This window comes from Gouania willdenowi, chromosome 11, assembly GCF_900634775.1.
Source record: "Gouania willdenowi chromosome 11, fGouWil2.1, whole genome shotgun sequence".
Lineage (NCBI taxonomy): Eukaryota > Metazoa > Chordata > Actinopteri > Blenniiformes > Gobiesocidae > Gouania > Gouania willdenowi.
Genome location: NC_041054.1, coordinates 10,831,172 through 10,855,280, shown reverse-complemented (window position 1 = coordinate 10,855,280; position 24,109 = coordinate 10,831,172). Strand labels below are relative to the sequence as shown.

The following is a 24,109-nucleotide window of genomic DNA, read 5'->3' as shown; positions in this document are numbered from 1 at the left end:
ATTTTGGGCATTTCCAAGGGTAATGGAAACCCAGCTAGAGAGAGGTTGAATGAGCAATAAGGGGAACACACACACACTTAAAGAAAAAAGTCAAAAGAAAAGATCCACGTTAGGTGCTAGCAGCGTGCCGTGCGAAAGAGAAAGCAGAGTGTCAGAAGAGCTGTAGAACAAAGACTGGTGGCTAAATGAGGCTCAAGTTTGCCTTGGCAGGCAGTCAGTTTCACTGAGGTCCATTGTGGGCTTTAGCAGCCACTTTAAAAACCTGAGCACATGTCTGCGTCGGCATCGGCAAGAGTGCATCAACAGCAGCAACAAGGCACAGCAAGAAGAGAGTGGCATTTAAAAGAACACCAATGCCAATGGATAAGTGGGAGAGGAAACAAAGAATAAAAGCAGCAGAAGTGTGAAAAGTTGACATGGTAATGGTGAGCCCCAGCAGAAGCAGTTTTAATTAGCTAATGTGATCAGAGCGTGGACAGTTTTCTGACACAGGCCATCTTCAGCCCTTCTCATCCTGCTTCTACATCCTGCTAAGTGCCATGGAAAAGGAAGGCAGGATTTTACAGCCTCTGGCCAACATGACTAAATATAGCTGCAGTCACGGCAGGCCAAAACACAATCATTACTCTCGCAGACACAATTGTGGGAGGGGAGGTAGAGAGGAGAAGAGGGGGAAATAATGAGGAGCTGTACGCAAAGAAAGAAGAGTAACATGTGAGTGTAAAGAAGGAAAGGCAATGGAGGAAAGCAGGAATGAAAACAAAGTCTGAGAGTGAGACTAGAAAGACTAGAAAGACCCAGAAAGCTCAACTCAAACCATTTAACATTGATGTGACCCAGGACATGAATCTGTCCACCAACACTTTGGCCATCACCTTGTTTTCTTAGAGGATGTTCATCTGTATCATGTTTTATGTCAGTGGTTGTTCATTTCTGTAATATTATTTATCATTGGGCTGCAAAACAATGCCCATATTTTAAATGGTAGAAAACTTTAAACATGTCTGCAGATATCTGCAGCAGGGGTCACCAATCTTTCTGAAAACGTACTTCAAAGTTACTGAATAATCTGAAGGGCTACCAGTTTGATACACAGAGAAATACCACTACAATTTCCCAGTTTCGCTTCATTTAAAGGGAAAGATAATGACGAACAACTTTGCATCTACTTAAAAAGTTAGGAAATACTTACGTTTCAACATGAAACAATTTATTTCTCTTTAATTTATGCCATTGTTTCATTTTCAAATGACCACTCCTGAAACATTTCATTGGGAATCATCATGTTCCTATTTTACTAGCCACTAACTAGTATTTTACCAACCAAAGCCTGTTCTTACAATTTAACAATTATGTAACATTTTACAAAAATCCACTTACTTTTTTAAAATTTTATTTATTTATTTATTTGTTCTTAAGAAAAAAAACATCAAAATCTAAACATTAAATCTGCAGCATTTTTAATGAAAATGTATCTGCATTACTTGAACACATTTTTCTCAGTGTTTCAGTGAAAATAAACATTTAAGGACAGTTCATTTAAAACAAAAATGTATCAAGTGCAGCAGTATTTAACTCTACTAAGGCTCTGACTACATCTGTCATCTGACTTTATCTTTGTGAGTTTGAAGCCTGGTCATTTATCATTTTTAGATGGAGTTAATTGGTGAGTAGTGCTGCTGTTAGAACAGGCCTGAGGGCACCTCACATGGTCCATGCGGGCTACCGGCGGGCACCGTATTGTGACCCCTGATCTACAGACATTCTGCTAACATCACGGTTACCAAAGCCCTAAGTCAATGAGGCTAGAGGTCCAAACTGTACCTGCTTACGCAGCTCCTCTGCAGCTCTTCTCTGTGGCAACCCGTTGGTGGAGGCTCGACTCCTGGCCAAAGCCTGCTGCTCCCTCACAAGCTCCCGTGCTTCGGCTCGCTCACTGCGCTCCCTCAGTAGTGGTGACGGTGGGGGCGGTGGAAGGGGAGCAGGTAAATCCCTGCCGTGAGTCCCTGCCTTGGGCCTTGGACTCTCCCTGGTCCCCGCTTTACTGTGGTTGTGGAAAACTGGAAAGGAAGTAAAAGAAAAGTGAGTCAAAGCTTTTTTTTTTTTAATTGGAATTTGGAACAGCCTAAATTCAGAGCAAATTGGTTCCTAAACAGTTTTTAAAATATGTATTTTTCTTGCCAAAAACTATTTGGTTTCCAAACACTATGATGTGTTGGTTTGGGATGCAGATGCTTTCCTAACAACTAACACATCAGGATGAACTTAAGTGTAAATTCATTTTTTGGGGGCTTGTTGTGATTTTGTATGTTGAATAAAAAAAACAGGCCTATTTGTGTATTTTCTGATTTGACTCACGCTGTTTATTAAGTGGGCTATAATGCTTATTCCAACTGAAAGAATATTTGAAAAATACAAAAAACAAGAACAAAGTACAAAAGGACTCCAAGAAGCCACAGAAAAATATAAAAACATGAAAATATAAAGATAAATTAAAAAAATCCTTTGTTCTCCCCTGTATAAATGCTCAGATGAGTAATTTTACTAAACGCTGACATGCAATGTTGATAAACGGTTTAGATAATCACATTTTCAAACAAAATTACATGCATTTAGTGTGGATGAAAACCGGAGATGGAAAATACATGCACTACAATTTAAACCAGTATTAATTTTGTTGACAAAGGATTTTAATCATATTTTTCAGACTTAATTTGTTTTGAATGACAACTCCTAGTATCACTAATTTAAAGAAAATACATGAGAAAGAAAACTATATCAAAATATATTTATATTTTCGTCGACCAATAAATACAAACAATAATTTCGTCACGGGACGAAATCTATCCAGAATTCAGCTGATCATGTGTTCTTCTGCAATGACCAATCAAATCTCTTTGTCTATATTTACAAATATTAATCACATCCCATATCAGGTTTCGTCAGCTAAAATATCAATGTAATTTAGTTGACTGAAATTACACAACAACAAAAATTGTCCAGATGACTAAATTTTGACTAAAACTGAAGTTAGATTTGCTGTCAACTAGGGATGTAACGATTCACTCAACTCTCGATACGATTCGATTCACGATACTGGGTTCACGATACGATTCTCTCACGATTTATTTTACAAAATGGGACTGTAGACAAATGATGACTGAAAAATATTCCTTTCTTTTTTGGGGGAAAAAAATAGAAAATACTGTACTATTTTCCTTTTATTTTTAATTGTCAAAAGAATCCCTTGATAAACTATTCAAAACAATGCAATTTAACTAAAAATAAATCTTGAATGAAATAAATAAAGGAATAATACAAATGAAGAAGAAGCTTATTAATTTCAATTCTGGTTCTATAATAAACAATACAAAACTGCATAATACTTCTTTTTTTTTTTTAGTGCAACTGAAAATGTATTTTATGCCTTAACAATTGGACTTTTAAAGAAAAAAAAACGTCATTGCACTGATTTACGTCAAATATTTGTTTAAACCAGCAGAGGGCGCTGGTAACCCAGTGGTCGGTTGGCATGCAGCTAATGTAGCAGTGAAGAAGAGATGCTATGCTAGCAGACAGGGCTAATAGAAAAACGTGACTTTTACAGATATTCACGTAATATTACAGATATTCTTTCGGTGCTAAAGGAGCAAGGAATAATTTATTAACATGTAACATTAACATGTAAGCGTAGAATGCGGCCAAAAAGAAAATAGTAGCAGATTCCGCCTGCCGGTACACTGCTGGACAAGAGAAGGGATAAATATAGAGCGCCCTCTGCTGTTTAAAAAAAGTACTGCGATTCAATTTTCAAAGTATCGATGTGAATCGTGATACCTATGAATCGATTTTTAACTGCCTTACGATTAATCGTTACATCCTTACTGTCAACATTAACACTAATTTAAACCATCTGAAACTTTTTAAAACTGACAAATTTAACTTAATATGTAGGCACTAAGGTTTCAGAGGGAAAGGTTTTTTATCTTGGTTGCATTGGAGACTCAAACATTAACCACACAAGTATGAATGTGCATCTGTTGAGAGAGAAAATGAAGGGCTATAAAAAATAAATCTACCAAGACACTGTGGAAAGTTGTTATTGTGGGCTATTGGGGAAAAGTAAAGGACCTACAGTGTCACCACTCTACAGAAACCTACAGAAAGATCTCTTGAGACCAATCCATGACCAACCCCAGTGGAAAACCTGCTAAACATCAAGATGACACGCGTTTGGCATACGTGTAGCACCCAATCAGCAAACTATGCATGAATTAAAGTGAGCATGAAAACGTCTTTATACTAAATATCAATGATCCTGTTCAATATGGAGGACAGACGACGGTAAATAGGCCAAACAGAAGTGAGGCAATTAACATCCACCATCAATGGCTCACTCTTAAGCTTTTAATGAGGTGCAATAAAAAGTTTTCAGCGAGGCATAAAATGAACCACAGCGCAAACACCTGGGGCATTACCAAGTATATGTGCAGCGCTGAACTATAAGGGGGTACGTATAGCGCTGCCTGGAAAAGTGGGTGTGTCTGTGTCTGTGGGTTTGTTATACAGCATGCATTTATCCATTCATGACCACAGAGTGTCTGCGGTCCCTGAGCTCAATGAAAAGTAGAGAAATCCTGGCATTTTGAGAGGTGAGCAAAACATACACTGAGACCAATAAAAGCTCTTTAATTTAGCTGTGTCAACATGGCACCAGGCCGAGAGAAAGGAGAGAGAGTGTGTAAGGGCAATGGGGTGCTGGCGAATAGGGTACAATGCACTGTCTGTCTTTACCTCCTGTGGTTAAATGTATCTCTCCTTCACTAATTCTGTTTTCCATTGTTCTGATTGCTTTCTTCTCTGCAGCTCCATTCTAAGCCTATGTAACCACAATGCCGCACATTATAGCGTAATCCGTGCACCCTGCATTCTTTGGTTATTCCATTTCAAAACCAAATCAACATAACAAATAAACAGTGTGGTTATTTTGTTTTACTGACTTAAAACCAAAACAGAAATACAAAAACATCAAAAACCAGATAAGTGGATTTTTTCTGATTAAAAAAAAAAAATCTTGCTCTGTTTGTGAAATATTTGGATATTTACGGGGAAATTGGAGCGACAACTGAAGTCCACTGCACTTGGTTTCCCTTCACAGGTCTTGGACAAGGTCTCTGTTTAGATTGTATTTCAGCAGTTTTTTGCTACTGCTCTTGTTTTCATGCAGTCTGTGGATGTTTGAGCTCGTAAAAAGCTGCTCACGTTTACGTTTTGTTTTATGGTGTTACGGTCCAAATAGTATTCAAATAAACAGAACTTCTACCATTTGACACTTTTGCAAAACCAATTACACAGCAACACGCATGGAATTTGATCACAAGAAACAAGGAGCACCAGCAGATTTGCTACACCACCTCTGGTTCCTTTAATCACATATCATGTGCATGCTTTTCGTAACATCTATATATATATATTTTTTTTTTATTTATGTATCGGTTCTTTCTTTTGTCAGCGAGAAAAAGCTTAAAACACAAAGCTCTGTATTTCTGCTTTGGTTTCAAGTCAGTGAAACTAAATAACCACACTGTTAAGTTGTTATTTTGATTTGGCTTTAAAACAGAATAACCAAAGAACAAAGGGTACAGAGTCACGTTCAAGGACTGCGTGTTTCCATTCTCATCTGTCAGCATAGGAGCGATGACCTACACCTGACTGTATGTGCACACCTTTAGGTGTGTGTACACAAGTGGCAGTTTCAATGTCCTTAACCTCAACATCTCTATTATCTCCTATAAAGTATGTCTTTCTGTTTCCCTCTTATCTGTTTATTCAGCATATCACAGTGACGGCGCCAAGCTGCTTTACAAACAGTGCTTGTATAGGAGATAAGAAGGGAGAATGAGTTGTCCTCATGCACGCAGCAAGCCTGGATCTGTTCAAACAGGCTACTTTAGGCCATTGTTCGTGCTTTTTATACAAATATGTGCATTGTGCAGTCAGTGTTTAAAGCTGCCAATGCAAATGAAGATACTTCCAATGAATGACGGTAAAGTTAGAGAATGGTTGGACTGTGTTTGTTTTGTGTCATTTCTCTGCTCTTCTTTCAAGATCAGTAAAAAAATAACTATGTCAATAGTGCATTTCTATAGCGTGGTAACACCAAAAATGACTGTAGGGTCCAGGAAATCGAGACGTTGAAAAACCATTGACCAATTATTGTGCTTCAGCATCAGAAATGGAAAAGCTGTGTAAAGTTGAATAGAGTATTACTGTATGTGGTGGAAATACACTAAAAGTGTTGACTTTTACAACAAACGAGAGAGCACTGAGGCTACAAAGGAGAAACTTTGTATAAAATACATTAAAAGTTTAGTCATGACTTTCCTAACATCATGGCTGCCAGCTGGAAGCTACATCTGCAACTCCTTAAGTCAGTAAAAGAGAGCTAATGTTAATTTAACTCATCTTATTGATCAATCAATGCTCAAATATAAATCTGCACTGCCTGTGTGAATACATTGCTATGTAAATGAGTTTAATTTCCTCTCCCGAAAAGAAAACATGGATAAGATAAACTGTGCACGCAGCAGCTCACTAAATACCCAGCCTGTGTGTGTGTGTGTGTGTGTGTGTGTGTGTGTGTGTGTGTGCGTGTGTGTGTGTGTGTGTGTGTGTGTGTGCATTTGTTGTCGTCTGGCCACCCCAGAGACTGTGTCTAATGTGTATGCTGTAACTGTATTGAGTATGTGAGCTGCGGGCCCAGGCCAGCTGTTGCACAGTGCACATTAACACCTTGTTAGGACTTAGTAAGCTGAGTGTTAATTGGGGTGAAAAGAGTGGATGCACTTCACTAGTGTCCCATGTGACTCGGCCCATTTCTCCATCAGTGGAAACAGGACAGCAATCTTAGAAAACCACTCACATGGTTCACTTCCAGCTACGCTGGTCAGTGATGTTTTGGTCAATGGATTTCCCGTAAATGTAATGGTAATGCAAAACAAAAGTAAAATAAAAAGTAATAAAAAGGAAAAAAAACAAGTAAGACAAAACAAGTAACAGTAAAAGCAAAATTTTAATTAAATATAATTTTTCCATTAAATAAGTACAATTTTTTTTAGAATTGAATTCAAAATGTTAATTCAAAATTAAATAGTAAATATTTTAATTAAAGATTAAGTAAAAATTTGAATGTAGAAATAAAAAGCAAAAATTAAAAAGTACAAATTAAAAGCAAAAACTAAAAATTAAAAAGGAAAATTTAAAAGTTAAAACAAAAAAACTATAATAATATTTTTTTAATGAAAAAAGCAAAAACTAAAAATGAAAAAGCAAAGATTTTAATTAAATCTTAAAGAAATATATCTGAATATTAACATTTTGAATTAAATATTTTTTATTTAACATTTACATTTTTTATTTAAATTTATTGAAAATCAATGTCGAGAAGTAATAAAACTTTAAAAACCTTTTCATTTTCATTTTCTATTTCTAAAAACAAAAAAGTGAAGCAGAAACACAGCAGTGTTTCATACGCGCTCTTACGCTCTTACTATGAAAATGACAACTTCTGGTTGCACCATGTGAAAATACAGGCTATTTTTTTGGTTTTTAGAAGAAAATGAAAATCAACCATTTTTTTTTCATTTATTTTTGTTTATCCCTTCATCCTATTCCATTTTTGCTCATGTAAATGAAGAGGTTTGTGGATCAAACCAGGGTCTATTCTGCTGTTGTAATTCACCCTTTTAATTTTTTTTACTATTTAAACTATTGTTCTGTTATCATAAAACATAATTCAAACCCTTCTTGACCCTTAGAAAGAAAAATGCCTTAAATTTCATTCTTAATTCTTAAATGAAAATCTAATACATACTTTTTTTATACCCTTTGACACAAAAAACAAAAATCTCTTTCCCCTTTTTCTAATAACATAGATTTCTACAATTGTTTTCACTGCTCAACTTCTTTTTTGATTTCTCACCCTCACTAACTGCTCTCATTAGGGTTAGACAAAGTCTCAGACTGTGAGGATAGCAGACACACATTAGGGTGATAAACATGGTCTTGTTTTTGTTCTTACTATGCCCGTTGAGTGGTTGTCTCGCAGGAAGCTTGCCTTTACGTGGCGTTGAGTGGCAGGAGGAAGAGGAGGCTGAGGCATGGCTGCTGCCACCAATGCTGTGTGAGTGGATCCCGCCTCCATTCTTCACCTCGTCCTCCACCTCTTCTTCATCCTCCTCGAGGTCGTCTTCCTCTTGGGAGCTTCCAAAATAGGTCATATTACTGGGCAAGGCAGAGGAACCTGAGTGCAGAGAGGTTGGATGTTACAAGCTATCAAAAATAAACACATTAGAGCGGTAGATATTCATCAGTAAATATTAATATTACATTAGTGTAAAAGCAGTGATCGCTAAGAGGCTTCAGAATAATGTTGGTAGTGTTGCTGTTTTATGAATGGGTATTATCCCAGCTGGTGGTCTATTGATGCTTTATAAACTGCTCTGCACATGGCGGTGCCACTGCTACAGTCAATACAACACAGTTAAACTCACACACTAATAATAAGACTTAAGAACTAAGTTCCCACTGTTGTATGGGGTGTCATTAACTATTTTACAGATCATTACAATATCCATCGATTCATCAATAAAAAATGGACGATGAATAATTTTAGCCCTGTTACTACTTTGGCTACAATTATGAGTAACACTTTACTTGAAGTTTTATACATAAAGGCTTACATTACACTGTCATTATTACGACATGACACCTGCCATTAGCTTTAGCATGAAAAAGGTGTCATGAAGGCTGTCATTAAGTGTTGTTCATTACCCAAACCTCTAACACTTCGTTACCCTAACCCATCATTACGCTAACCCTAACCATTCATGACCCGAACCTTTTGTTACCATAACCCTTCGTTACGCTAACCCTTCGTTACCCTAACCCTTCGTTACCCTAACCCTTCGTTACCCTAACCCTTCGTTACGCTAACCCTTCGTTACGCTAACCCTTCGTTACGCTAACCCTTCGTTACGCTAACCCTTTGTTACCCTAACCCTTTGTTACCCAAACCCTTCGTTACCCAAACCTTTTGTTACCCTAACCTTAAATTACCCTAACCCTTCGTTACCCTAACCCTTGGTTCCCTAACCCAAAGTTACCCTAACCCTTCGTTACCCTAACCCTTGGTTCCCTAACCCAAAGTTACCCTAACCCTAACCTTCATTACCCTAACACTTTGTTACCCGAACCCTTCGTTACCCAAACCTTTGGTTCCCTAACCCAAAGTTACTCTAACCCTAACCATTCGTTACCATAACCTTAACCATTTGTTACCCTAACCCTAACCCTTCATTACCCTAATCCCTAACATTTTGTTGCCCTAACCCTTCATTACCCTAACCCTAACCATTTGTTACCCTAACCCTACTCAACCCCGCTAGACCTTCAACCTAACCCAAAAAGGCCAACAGAGATCCAATGGTGTCATAATTTAGCGAATGACACTTAATGACAGCTTCCATGACACCTTATTCATGCTAATGACAGATAATGACAGCAAGTAACCCTGTCTTACGATCCAGCTACGATGGGGTGCTAGCAAGCTAACGTCCAACAAGTGCACTCAAAGAGCACAAACCTCCAGCAAGCGGCAAATGTCCTCATTGCCAAACATTTACAGTTCACTGTTCCGTTATCACAGTTATCTCATATAGTAGGTCCAAATCTTTGGGCACCCCCATTTTCTCAAACAATCATGATAAAATGCGCAATCTGGATCTGATCCAAATGTAATTCTGTGGGATAATCGAGAAATAAACCCAACATAACAGAGTCAAATTTTAAAAATATCGGTCAGGGTGATTTTTGAAACTGATCCAGAGTTAGTACAGTATATTGATCCAGATCCCCTTCAAAATTCTATGGAATCTTCTATAGCGTAAGGTTCATCTTTGCTTAAAACGTTGCCAAAACAGTTAAATACTTTAAATGTAAACTTGCTAACAGACAAACAAACAAATACATACATGAAGGATGAAAATATTACCTCCTTGGTGCAGTGGCTAAATATAGCAATACAGCATCAGGAAGTGGATTGATACATCTGAAGGCTAAACCCCCGGAGTGAGCAAAAAATCTTTAATGCCGACAGATTTATCATGACATATATGAAACTTACATTTCTAATATTGAAAGAGTTACTCATATAAAAACCCAAAGACTTGCCGCTCCCTTGATGCTGAACTAAAGCCAGATCTTTCGCTTTAACTTTTACATAAAAGACTACATTGAATCAGCTTCCACCGTTTGACAAGAAAACCTGAAGATCCTGCATTTTCTCATTTCTGTCACCGTTAATAAAGCTCTTTATCATCTCTGTAGAATTTGGTTCAATACATGCTCTGGGATGTAAATGGTGTTTGTCAGTGGATAGCCCATAACGTCACCACGGTTTGTTGAATGTAGTATGCGCACTGTTCCTACCAAAGGTCATAAAGCCCAAAGTGATGTTATTAAATTTCATAATGTGGTGCTCATAAATCAGAGCACAAACAGCTGGTTCAGAAAAAACGCATGCGAGAACAGGGCATAGAAGCTTTGGTTGACTTATAGGGTGCAACAAGTAGAAGCTTGTAATTTTCAAATGAACATAAATTTAAACACAATGTATTTCACTGATTTAACTCCACCGTTCTCCAACAGATTTAACGAATGATTCTAAAAGATGCTAAATAGATGAACTAGATACTGCCAAGAAGGCTTTAATATCTTCCTTTCTGTAAAATTACACTTAACACTTGTATAAATGTGCTCTTATGAATGTTGATTTCTGTTAAAGAGCTGAATAAATCTGGCTGTGAGCCGCAAGCCAATGACTTCATGCAGTTGTGACTCCTTAATGACTAAACTACTGTGATACTTTTTACAAACCATTTACTGTTAAAAAGGCATTAAAATAAAGTTAAGTACACCAATTAAAGCCATGCTAATCCTCTTAAAAAAAGAGAGAAGAGATGAAATTAAACTCGTCTGCATGAAACAACACAGAGCGGCAATAATTAAACACAGTGTATTCAAACTGGGCCAAGCCCATTATTGAATTAGACTTATTGAAAGAATAGGGCTGAATAATTTTTTCAGTTTACACATCTTAGATTAATAACAATTTATTAATAATACATAATTTTTTGCCATTTTCTGAGGTTTTAGTGAGATTCTAGCAAAATGTAACATAATAATCTTTTGAAAATGTGGCAAATTCTTAACAAATCACTTTGAAACCTAAAAATATTGCTGCTCTTAAAATGTATACATTATTACATTTGCAGCACACAATTTCAATATTCTCTTTAGAACAAAGGAAACCCATTCTAATGTCAATAAATGTACCTAAAAATGTCAGGTTTAACAACTTTGCTTTACTTCTAGACACTGAGAAAGAGGTTATTTTATGTTTTATAAGATTATCCTGAGGTCTGAGGTGTGTTGAGAGTGGATTTTTCCTGATAATCGGCTCTGAAATGAGTCGGGGTCCCACAATCGTAAATATTTACGACCAAACCTCCTCATGTGTGAGCCTGAGGAAAGCCCATGATTCCCGCCTCATGACCCTGTGATTTGTGACATGGAATGGAATGTGGCCAATCAAGAAGCGAGCTGACCGACGGGCTTTACTTTCTTCAACATTTTCAGTGTGCAAGTTTGTCATGAAAAATCTTCATTGTTGCTGCCAGTGGCAAATAGAAATGCAAGTTTCAGGGAAAACTCTTCTAGATTTAATACAAGTGGCTTATCCCAATGCTCCAATACTGTGAATCCCAGAACGGCCATTTAAACCAAATAAACATAACCACACATAGATGGTTTCAGCTTGGTTTTTCTTCTTCTCTAAATCATGCAGCGAGGCTTAAACCAAACTCCCAATTGCACAGACTTTTCATCTCCCTCATTCTGGCCAAAGACGAATCCTAATTGGATGCCGCGGCATCTATTAGGATTGTCATTTTTAACAGGGACTCATGGGTAACTAGGCTTAATTATAAACCCCCTGTTCCTGCTATTTGTGTGTCCCACAAACTGGAAGTGAAACAATGACATTAATTTATAGTCAATCAGGACAGCCGAGCTGCTAATGGGAAAATATGGAAGTGCTGGTTTTCACTTAGATACAGGAGTAGGAAATGTTTTTAGGAAATTTCCAGTGAGAGACGACACATAGGTTCACTTGTAAGAGGGGAAAAACTCTCCATGGAGAAAGTATACATTTAGGCTTTAATTTCAATTGATGTTCCATGCTGTCAACAAACTATTAACCCCACAGACAGTGGATAAGCTCTGGGAGAAAGAGAGGGAGAAAAAGTGAGTTAGCTGAACCAACAGAGAATGTCAAACTCGGCGTGCAGTTTCCATCCTTTAATCAAATAGCAAAGTGACGTTAGAGGAAGAGCAAAGTAACTTATCCCATGGGGAAACTCGGTTGTCACAGCATCAATGCACCAGAGACACACGTGAGGAGCTGTCGCATTTAAAACACAATTCCCACAAGGGCACATTTGCATCTAGTTTAGCAGATATCGCAGCGGATGAAAAGCGAGCTCTTGAGATATCAAATCTAACTGTTCCGACGTAGGTCCTTACCGCGACTCAGCACTGAGCTAAAGAGCCAGATGTGGAATAGTCTAATCTAGGAAACACAGGTCTTTGGTTCACTAGGTCAGAGCTTGGAGGTTATGTAAGCAGAGTACAGGGATTGGCCTCGATGAACCCGACAGAGAGGCCCCATACTGCGGCTGGCAGGGAGGAGAGAAAGCCCAGAGGGGGAGGAGTGGTGACTCTACTGGCACCATGCACTCACTTACACATGCAACAATATTTGCATACAAGTGTATTTATTTACAAGACGCTTAGAACAATGTTTGTTCAGGCGTTTTTTGTTGTTTTTTTTACAAGCACAAAGGAGAATGTCACCGACGTGTTCAAACACATTCATCTTCTTCAAGTTTTCAAAATATAATCGAGAACCAATCCCACATAACAAAGTCAAATTTCATAAAGATCAGTCAATTACAAACAGAGAAAAACATTTTATAACACTTTGCCAATGATTGATAATGATGGATCAATTTTTCAAACTGATCCAGACTCAGTAAATTTGATGCAGATTCCCTTCAAAATTTGATGTAATCTTCTCAGGAATTAGGTCTATCTTTGTTTTTTTTGTTTTTCTCCACACTTATCACCAGACTGGCTTAACTGAATACACAACACAATAAACACAATATGCACAATTATAACATCACATTGCACTCTTACTTTAAAACAGTTGACTTTTCCCCACCCCTTCCATTTTCCTACCCTGAGTCCCTCTTCCATGTTCCCTTCCCCCTCACCTAGGTGTTACACTGCCCTCTCGTTCTATATTCTCCCTTTAATAATCATTATGCAATAAAATAAATTAATTTATTTAACTGCAATACCAAAACATGCATTGCTGTCGTAAAAAGATTCCATTTCCATACTGTTGACCTTTGACAGCATGTGCAGACATGGAAAAAAATTTAAAAAATCTATCTTTGGTTAAAATGTATTTATTTTTTATTGTAATATTACTAACAGACAAAAAAAAAATAAACACTCGAGGCTTTTAATCACAAATATTGCCAATGTTGCCCCCACCCTGCATTGAGCAGTACTACACCATCGTCCTTCCCAGCGGCAGACGGGGGCAGATGCAATGTCTTGGCCACCACCCAAATGGCCTTCTTCATAGCTATAAACAATCCCACTACAGCCTGGACCACACATAAACACCCTGTGGAGAACAGGCTAGGGAATGTGAACGGCGACTTTACAGCGAGGGAGTGGGCCTTTGCACTAAAACAGACAATAAGTGATTAAAAGGCTCAATTTAGGATGCAGACAGTGTGGGTGGAGAAGCCTCACAACTCATATCCTTCATTCATAGTCAACAGAAATCATCAAACTATTCTATCGTCCACTCCTCGGTTGAATCAATATACTGTAACTACTTTCTGTACAATAGGAATTAGATAAAATTTTATCGCCAAATGACATAATGAAATAAAAGTCAGACAATACAAAGAAACATAGGAGTGGTAAACGTAGATGTCAGTGGTGTAATGGAAAGCTCTGTAGGTGAACTCTTCATCATGAAAAATAAAAGGGACAGAAATTCAGATTGTGGATATGTGCGTTTTGGTAGCAGGTAGAAAAGAGTGTGTGTGTGTGTGTGTGTGTGTGTGTGTGTGTGTGTGTGTTGTTAGATTGGCAGACACATCCCAATCTTAAAGGGGATGAAAGCTTTCCGTGAATATCAAAGACTCCAAATCCCTTTGAAAAGCTTAGCCAATGTAACGCAGATGTCCTCGTAGGCTTGTCTTTCCTCATATACCCTGAGATGTGGATGTGTGTGGAAAACATACACGCACACACACAGACACACAGAGAGTAACACACAAACACACTGATGGATGGGCAAGCTTGAGATAAACGAACGACATCCAGTAGCTAACATGAGTTTGTCCTCACATGTACATTCATTGAGGCAACCTCAAGGGCCCTGTTGACATTCTACCATTTCCTTGGCCTGGTGAGGGTCGCTGCATGTGGGTCAGACCAGGGACCAAAGAGGAGAATGTCATCCTCACAGTGTGAACACTCACAGTGACAAGCTGTGCAAACACAACAATAAAGCAACACGGAAAATCTAATTGTTAACGTTAAATCTCAAGTAGTCGAGTTTAAAAATGATTACAGGATAGCACAGCAGTTTCTGACTTTCAGAAAACTTATCAGATATTATTCATTATGACACAAAAAGCCAACAACAGACACCAGCCCAGCTGCTGATATACTATTATTAAAGTTAGCTTATTATAGGGTGTCTGATCATATTTTGAATAAAAAAAAAAAAAAACAGGACACTTGGGCCGACTTCATCATAATAAAAGTGCTCGACGTTTTCTTAAAATTAACTTGTAACGGCAAAACAAAATAAATAATAAATAAATAAGTTATCGTGCATAAGGTTTAAAAATGTATTTCCCTCTTTATAACAAAGACTCAGTCAATCACCTTTATTATGCATTTTAACAATCTGTCCTTGAAAAATCTCATATAGACTTTCTTAAGATCTCTATGAGAAATATTGCTTCCTCGAAATTAAAACTATGACAAAAAACTCAAGGCTTACAGAACAGTAAATAAATATACACTTTTCAATTAAATCCACCGTTATTTGGTCTCTTTTAATCCCTCTCCCTCTTTTCCTTGTGTGTGATTATTTCGTCTGCATCTTTAATGATTCTGTCAACTCCTGAGCTTTCAGAAACTGGTGAAATATCTGGGATAGATGAAATATTAGCAGAGTTACGCTCTTTTAAATTAACGAGTTCCCGGGTGCTTTCAAGGTCCCTGGGAAACCCGGACCATTTTATTAATTTGTAAAATATCCCAGAACCTGAAAAGAGGACTTGTCCGGGTAAATCGGACGTATGGCCAGCATAGCTCATTAGTAAAGTTAGCTTAGCATTGAGACATGAGAATAGCAGCTAGCTAATGTAACATCACGACCTAAATATGCAAATCAAGGCCCCGTCGCACCAAAGGCTTCAGTCACTTTTAGCAGCCTCCAATTACACAGTTTTGAATGAATCCTGTAAGATTAAAATGACATCCCACTATGGATGTTTCCTCTTCAGGATAGCAACATATAACCAGCACGTCCCGACAGACTTGGAGCCTAATGTGTGTCTCCAGAGTCCTGGGCCTACTTTGTAACATCAGCAGACGTTAATGGTGATAACAGCAAATTAATCTGAAGCCCGGCATTGTGTCATTCAGAGGAGTTGAATGTGGTGGTGCTGACAAGTGCAAGAACAGACGGTGGGGTTATTATTAGGAGGAAATTAAGATAGCGCAGAAAAGTCAAGCAGGGGTTGGATTTTTTTTAAACTAAGGACAAAAATGATACCACTAGCAGACACTACAGTACTGAAAATGAATGAACATTTTTTTTTTTTTTACAAAAACTATTATTATTATAATTAAATGGCTTGAATGTGTTTAACTCATTCAGTGTCAGCCATTTTCAAAATTTCTACCCACTCAGTGCCAGCCGTTTCAGAGCATTTTGATAAATTTTTAAAGACCCACAGAATATTTTGTACGATGACAATCTGATTTCTGAAAGATTAAAGTCTCTAATTTCATCAAAATGAATAATTTTGTTTCTAGCTTGTTTCGTTCTTCCGTAATCAGCAGTTGAATAGAGGCAAGTTTCACACAAATCTCAAATTTGTGATTAAAAACATCTTTTTCTGAAAAAATCTGTCAGTGTCTTTGAAGCAATTTTTTTTTTTTGCTTTAGTGACACCTCAACATTGGTTTCCTTCTATTGATGTCTTTTGATGGCAACATTATTATTATTTTGTTATCAATGTCAGAGTTGAATGAATTTCTTACTGTAATTTGGCCTTCCTCCAAGTCTCTCCCCCGTCATTCTCCACACACGCAACTTCCTCCTCAATACGGACACGCCGAGTGTCAGCGCTTGCCCCGTTTTTTTATCGTTTTATCTCACTGTCGCGACACTCTCAATAGTCCACTTAGCTTCCACACATGCTCTGGTCGCGTGTGTGCTGCTGGGAACTTCAGCGTCAACTCTCGTAGGGCCATTTTCTGTCTTGTAAACTCCTTTCCTCTCCCTCTGAGCTCTGCCCATCACGGGTGATCTCTCATCCAAAGGTGCGCTGCTGCCACCTACATGTCACCAGTTGGTCACTATATCATTGTACAAGTTAGATGTTCATGGGAGACCTTCGTCACACTGTCTCCTAGCAACCCCAGCCGAAAAACACAATTCTCGTCTATAGACGTGAATGGCACTCAATGAGTTAATATATATATATGTATATGTGTGTTATTTTTTTGTATACATTTTGACTTCAGCCCTGCAACGTATGCGACCTGTATCCTATCTTTTGTCTGGAGTAAGCCTAAACTCACATCAGTGTGTAAAGATAATTGAATAAATTCCTTCTCACAAACTTTTTCAATTGGCATATTAAACTAGAAAATATAAAATCCATCATCATTAAACAGACAATATCCCATAAAAGTTGGTGACAAGACGTGTGTATCCATCAGGGTATTCAGCAGCCTTTAAATTACCACATAAATGCACTCAGGGCGCTGATTTTTACGAGTTAAATGTTTGTATTGAAAGTTTTTAAGAGCGCACCATTTGAGGGCCATTCTGTTCATATTGCAACTATATTAATATTACCCCTATGGCATGTTGTTGACTGAGGATGAGTTTTTCATTGGCGTTAGGGATGTTACATCAACCTTGAATCTCACCTTTAGGGGCTTCCTGCACACTTGGAAAACAAAGGATAAAGCAGGAGACACTTCTCTACTCAGAAATGAAGAGAAGGCTTCTACAATTTTTGTTTCTAGTTTAAATAACAGAAATGATAATTGCACGTGACTGTAATTTATTGATCACGTTAATCGTTAACTCTCCACAGTGATGTGGCTCAAGAACCCCAATTCTCTTATTTCTGAATCAAAGTACCCTCTTTGTCCAACTACAACATTTTGCTTAGAAAACTATTTAAAAACAACTATGAAAACACACATTTTAAAGAATCTCATTTTGGAAATAAGTGGAAACTATATATTTTTTAAACATGACCCCATTTTCATAAAATATATATATATATTTTTTTTATTGCATTTTAGTATAACTAGATCTATATATCACAAAGTGAAAGTATAGAAATATGAGATTGTCTGTTTTATTAATAAAAAAAGAATAATAATTCCAAAATTCTTTTCGAAATAACAGGCAACCCCATTTAAACTCCAGGCGACCCCAAAAAAATGTACTGAGTGCACATCGTACTGAGATTGTATATGCACATATATGCACATGCGCACTACTACCAGAAAAAGATTTTTGCTACAAAAATAATAATTCATTTTTGTTTTCAAAGTGAACGGACACGTGTTTTATTGGTTTATTGGATTATGTTTGGGTTAGGGTTAGGATTATAATCTCAGAACGGAGGTAATCTCAGTACGTGACACAGGAACAGATTTATTTCTATAGTTTTTTATCACTTCCGGTCACTTTAATGGTTAATTTTCCACTCTCTCTCCCATTCTCAAGTATCCCAGCAGTGTCATTGCTTACTCCTTGGCTACACGTACCCCCATTTGAGAAACCCTGATGTAGATTATGGTAAGATTTAAACCAACAACATCTGCATAGAAGTCTACTTCTTAAACTGCTAGCATAATACTAGTCCAAAATAAAAGAACCTAAATTAACAGAACCTATAACCACTGCAAGCATTGCAATTGTATCAAGTAAACATGTTCAGTACAACAGATGACCTTTATTTGTCCGATAACCAGGACATCAATGATCACAGGGCTATTTATTTTCTGCACTCACTTATCCTGTTAACAGTCACAGATTGGATCCTAGCTTACGCAGCGCTAAAGAAAAGTTACGACTCAGCACAAAGACAATCCCAGGCTCAAAAGCATTCACTCCAATCCGATCAGTGACCCTGTGATTTTCACTTAAGGGTTTAAACCCACAACCTTCCATCTATGCAGAAGCCATTCTACCCATCATCCAGGGTTGTGGTAAGTTATAATTACAATTATGGCGTAGTTATAATTGTAATTTTAAGAATTTGTTGCTGACATAATCGTAATTGAGTTTAGATAACTGACTTTGTAACGTAAATGCCATGAAAATTCTATAAAAATTTACACAAAACTGGGGAACCATGTTACAGTTCTACGTACAGTTCTACACATATGGAGTTAACAATTATTCAAATATGTTTCATATCAAGCGTTTCCATGTTTTACTATTGAAAAAAAATTGAAATCGAGGGGTATACTGACACAGAAAAGGCTCAGACGCCCACACCAAAAATATTAAAACCTATATTTTTTATTGATTAGGAAGCCTAACATGGTAACCAATAGATAAAATAAATTAGATGATAGATATTTGTTTTTAGTGTACTTTACAGCTGATTTAGGACCCGTTATTATAACAGATGCTAACGGTATGCTAACACAAGAGGAAGGTTAACTTTTATTAGGTTATTTATTTCAGGCTCAGTAATTGTGATTAATTGTAATTGATCTTTAGTAATTGAGAATGTAATTGTAATGGACTTTGAGGATAAAAAAATATTGTAATTTAACTGCAATGGGAAAAGAAATGTTGGTCACTGTAATCGTAATTGAATTGTAATTGAACATGGGTAATTGAAGCCGTAATTGTAACTGAAAAATGTAATTGATCCCATCGAGTCACTAATCACTTTGAAAAATCAATGCACATCTTGTAATTGATCCGACTAATGTGGATTAAACACGTTTTGTTTTCTACGTGTGCGATAGTGACAAAGTCAAAAGGTAAACAAAGGAAATCTGCACACATTCACACACTAAACTCTACAATCGCCGCTAATTGCACTGGCATAACTTTTTACACTTGGTTTGACATTGAAGGTGCAACACGGCGTTGATGAACTGCTGGAGTGTTATGTAGTAAAGGGTGTCTGTCTGCGATAGGAGCGCTGCGTGCAGCAGCAGCTGCTAGAGGAGAAGGTGATAGGCCGGGGTGTTAAGGAGACAGTTGTTGAAAGGTAGGTAGGAGAGATGTGGGAGCTGATTAAAAGCAGAATAACCTCGTAGCCTCGGGCAACAAAGCATGCTGGCTACATGGCTTTGGGTATGCGTGAGTGAGCAAAGGGGGTTTCAAATCTGACACCTCAAACTAATGATAGGGGGAGAGTTGTTTTCCTGTTCAGTCAAACGTCAGAAGCTAACCTGTGCTAAATGCAAAAAAAAAAACCCAATAACAACTTCCAGATAAAGATGTGAGGCTAATTAAAAAAAACCTGCCGCCAGGGTTGGGGACAATTACATTTTTCAGTTAAAACTACATTTTCCATTACCCATATTCAATTACAATTCAATTATGATTACAGTTACCAGCATGTTTTCCAATTTCAATTAAATTACAATCATCTTTTAATCCTCAGAAAGTCCATTACAATTACGTTCTCAATTACGAAAGTTCAACTACAATTAATCACAATTACTGAGCCTGAAATAAGTAACCGAATAAAAGTTAACCTTCCTCTTTTGGAAGCCTTCTGTTCTCATGACAACGGGGTCCTAAATCAGCTGTAAAATCCACTGAAAACAAATATCTATCATCTAATTTCTTTCTTATCTATTAGTTATCTTGTTATGCTTCCTAATCAATAAAAATATAAGTTTCAATATTTTTGGTGTGGACATTCGAACCTTTTCTGTGTCAGTATTGCCCTAGATTTCCATTTTTTGGTCAAATGTGAGAACTGTTAACTACAATGTGTAGAAATGTAACATGGTTCACCAGCTTTGCGTTAAATTATATTTGACAATTTTTATAGAATTTTAATGACACTTACAATAACAAAGTAAATTACTTAAACTCAATTACAATTTAATTACGATTAAAACAGCAACAGATTTTTAAAATTATAAATGTAATTATAATTACGCTATAATTGTAATTAATCAACAATTACACAATTACAATTATAATTGACATCAACCCTGCCTGCAGCCAGGGTTGGGGTCAAATAAAAATTTCAGTTACAATTACATTTTCAAATACCCATGTTAAATTACAATTCAATTACAATTACAGTGACCAGCATTTTTTTCTTGTGTTAGCATCTCTTATGATAACGTGTCCTAAATCAGCTGTGAAATACACTAAAAACAAATATATATGATCTAATTTATTTCCTATCTATTGTTAGGCTTCCTAATCAATGAAAATATAGGTTTTAATATTCATGATGTGTTCGTCTGAGCCTTTTTTGTGTCATTTTAATGTTTTTTTTAAATGGTAAAATGTGGGAAAGCTAGATATGAAACATATTTTTATTAATTATTATTAGCTACATATGCGTAGAACTGTACACAGAACTGGAACATGGTTCCCCAGTTTTACGTTAAATGATAATTGAGAATTTTTATAGAATTTTCATGGCAATTACAATTACAAAGTAAATGACTTAAACTAAATTACAATTTATGTACAATTACAACAGCAACAAATTTTTAAAATTACAATTACAATTATAATCACACCATATTTGTATTTAATTAACAATTACACTATTATAATTATAATTGACCCCAACCCTGCCTGCATCTGCTTTGTGACTCTTACCTCTGAGGCAGAGAAAGGTGAGGAAATCTTCCGTCTTGGGTTTACGCCTGGATAGGTCCTGGATGGAGGAAGACAGCGATGAAGAGGAAAGCGATGAAAGGGACGTGGACGGCACGGTGGCCAGGCCGGTGTTGAGGTTTCCAGGGTCAGCCACTTTGATGGGCGTGGTGCTGGGTGAGTTGGGCTGGGACTGGGCAAACTTCCGCTGGGCCTGGAGGCGAGGCCTGAGAGAGAGGAAACAACCGTTACAGAATATGCAGGGTTCCTACGGCTTTAGTCAAATTACATTCAACACTTTTTAAGACTTTTTATTGCCATTTGAATATAAATTTAAGACCAACTTCACAGTACATAGAATTGGGGGACAAAATGCCACATCAATTACGTAGAGCTCGGGTACTTTTTTTTTTTCCAGTGTCTAGTGCAGATGTGCAACTGGTGGCCCCCAAAGAAAACACACAAAAACACACAAAATGACAGTAAAATACACACAAAATAAGACTAAAATAATCATAATCGCTCCAAAAACCCAAGGTGAATACACAAATAGCCAAAAACCTATAAAACAAAAATACAAAAAATAAAAACCATTAAGAAAAGCTAGTAAGAAAAATATTTGTTGGACAGGCAATTTTATATTATATGTTAAAACTTAAGACTTTTTAAGGATCTGCGGGAAACCTGATATATTATTGAAACATTAATTTAAGACATTTTAATGACAATTAAGGCCTTATTTTTAGTTTCATGAATTCAATGCCGTTTAAGACTTTTTAAGGATCTGCGAGAACCTTAACAAATTATTTACAAGCAACTGTAAAAAAAAAAAAAAAAAAAAAACCCCATACTGTTGAACACAGTGGTTGACAAACTATGGGACGAGCCCCCCTGACATCATGTCCAAAAACATGTGATTGCATATTTTATGTAATTTTTTTATGAGTTTTGAAGAAAAATGGACACAATTTTTTATCTTTTTCAATTAAGGTTAGTTTAAATTTTGCTGTGATGCGGGGGTGCAACCGAAAAAAGTTGAAGAACCACTGGTCCAACAATATATAGGAATCAAAGGCAAACACCTTTTAGCTTTTATACATCTGCCAACTCATTCCATAACAAACTAGCGTCATTATAATCCGGTCTGATTTCTCACACGCTGATAATCTGTTGTTATTACAGCAGCCCTGTGGCTATTGTCTCGCTCCAGAGATGTTTTGCTGCAGCAATTATACCACAATGGAAAATGGATCACTATGTGTGCGTGCATGTGGTGTGTATGTGTGTTTGGCGTGTGTATGCCCTGCTTAGACACAAGCGCAGCACTTTCTGTGCATTCGACTCAATGATCAAGCTGTTGATTAAGCCTTGCTTGTGTGTTGAAAAAAAAACTTCATACACACTAAGGGTGTGTAATGCTGGCATCAAGCGATACGACTCGTATCCCGATACGATACAATATATCCCGATATTAAAATCAGGCCATTATTGCCTTTTTTTTTCAATATATGACTTAAGAAACAACTAATCTGTAAATGTGTACACCTTCAAGGGAACATTATGCATGAAATATATTTTATTGACACATTTTACACTCAAAACATTGGCTTTAACGTGCCATGTGCCATTAACTTAAAATTAAAAAATAACATACAGTCTGCCTGTGGCTTTTAAACCAACTTCGACTTTAGTGCAACTTGCCAAGAACAACAAATAAATGTAGAAAGTTAGTACTTTCTTTTTAGATTTTATTGAAAAAACACAAGCTGGTCAACATGCCCAGGTTTCAGAGCACTTCTTTGTGCAGTTACAATATTTCCTCCAGTGACTTCCCTGGTTAAATAAAATAAATACATTTTATTTTGTTTTTTAAAATCAATAAGGATGCATTTTGAATGGATCCGCGAATAGCACAACGTAATATTGCAATATATGGCCGAATCGCTTTTTTTCCAACACCCCTAATACACACTAACATCATTGTTCGTCTCCTCTTAATCTGTCACTCTTTTTTGTCAGGTTTCTTTTTCAAATAAAAAGATATTCCCACCTCTACATCACACCGGCTTTGCTATGTGGTGCACAAAACCCTTGAGACGTTGCTCGTTTTTCTCACTGCATGTTTCCTTTTGTCTTCTTAGCGCACAGTGTGTGTGTCTGGGGAGGTGAGGAAAACAGCGGAATAACAAAAAGTGGATCTTGGACACAGAGCAGAGACTTTAAGACACACACACACCTTCACACCTGAGTGAGGAAATTTCCTCTCAGACACAGTTAACATGTGGGCATCAGGTGCAGGTGTTAGTTCTGAAAGTGTGTGTGCGCGGAGCTATAAATGTGGAGAACAAGCGGTATCCTGATATTTGTCGATTTGTGATGGACTGAACTGAGACAAAAGAAGATAGGATCTTGTCTGGCGATCACCCACAATGCATTTGGCTCGGAAAGGTGATGATAGCGATTACACTCCAATCAGAGAACAGCACAAAGTCCAAACTGTGTCAATTACCTGCCCTGACACGGATGTAAGCTCAATCGGAGAAAAATGAGAGATTATTGCTCACATTTTGCACCAAATGCTGCATCGAGGGAAAAGGTGCGAGACCAAAAGAGCTCCGTATGCTATCAAAAACTCAATAACACTGCTACTTTTACCGCTTTAGACAATTAAATTTAATCACTCACTAAAATAACCTGCATTTAAGCTATTCTACCTGACCTTAAATGAAATTAAATTCACAAACTTAGACCATATAAAGAAACAAAAAGGTTAATGTAAGCAGTATGCTGGAAAAAACACAATGCTGACAGAAACAACTT

The 24,109-nt window shown here is 37.1% G+C and overlaps 1 protein-coding gene across 1 annotated transcript in view; it reads right to left on the bottom strand.

The window, feature by feature from the left end:
* The window catches only part of jarid2b (jumonji and AT-rich interaction domain containing 2b), a 138,775-nt gene that overhangs the window by 18,958 nt on the left and 95,708 nt on the right, over positions 1-24,109 (bottom strand). Inside the window, exons 4-6 of the mRNA XM_028461162.1 lie at positions 21,293-21,516; positions 8,081-8,302; positions 1,825-2,060 (exon numbers count right to left, since the gene is read on the bottom strand). Coding sequence (XP_028316963.1) covers positions 1,825-2,060; positions 8,081-8,302; positions 21,293-21,516 — 682 coding nt within the window. The remainder of the gene's footprint in view (positions 1-1,824; positions 2,061-8,080; positions 8,303-21,292; positions 21,517-24,109) is intronic.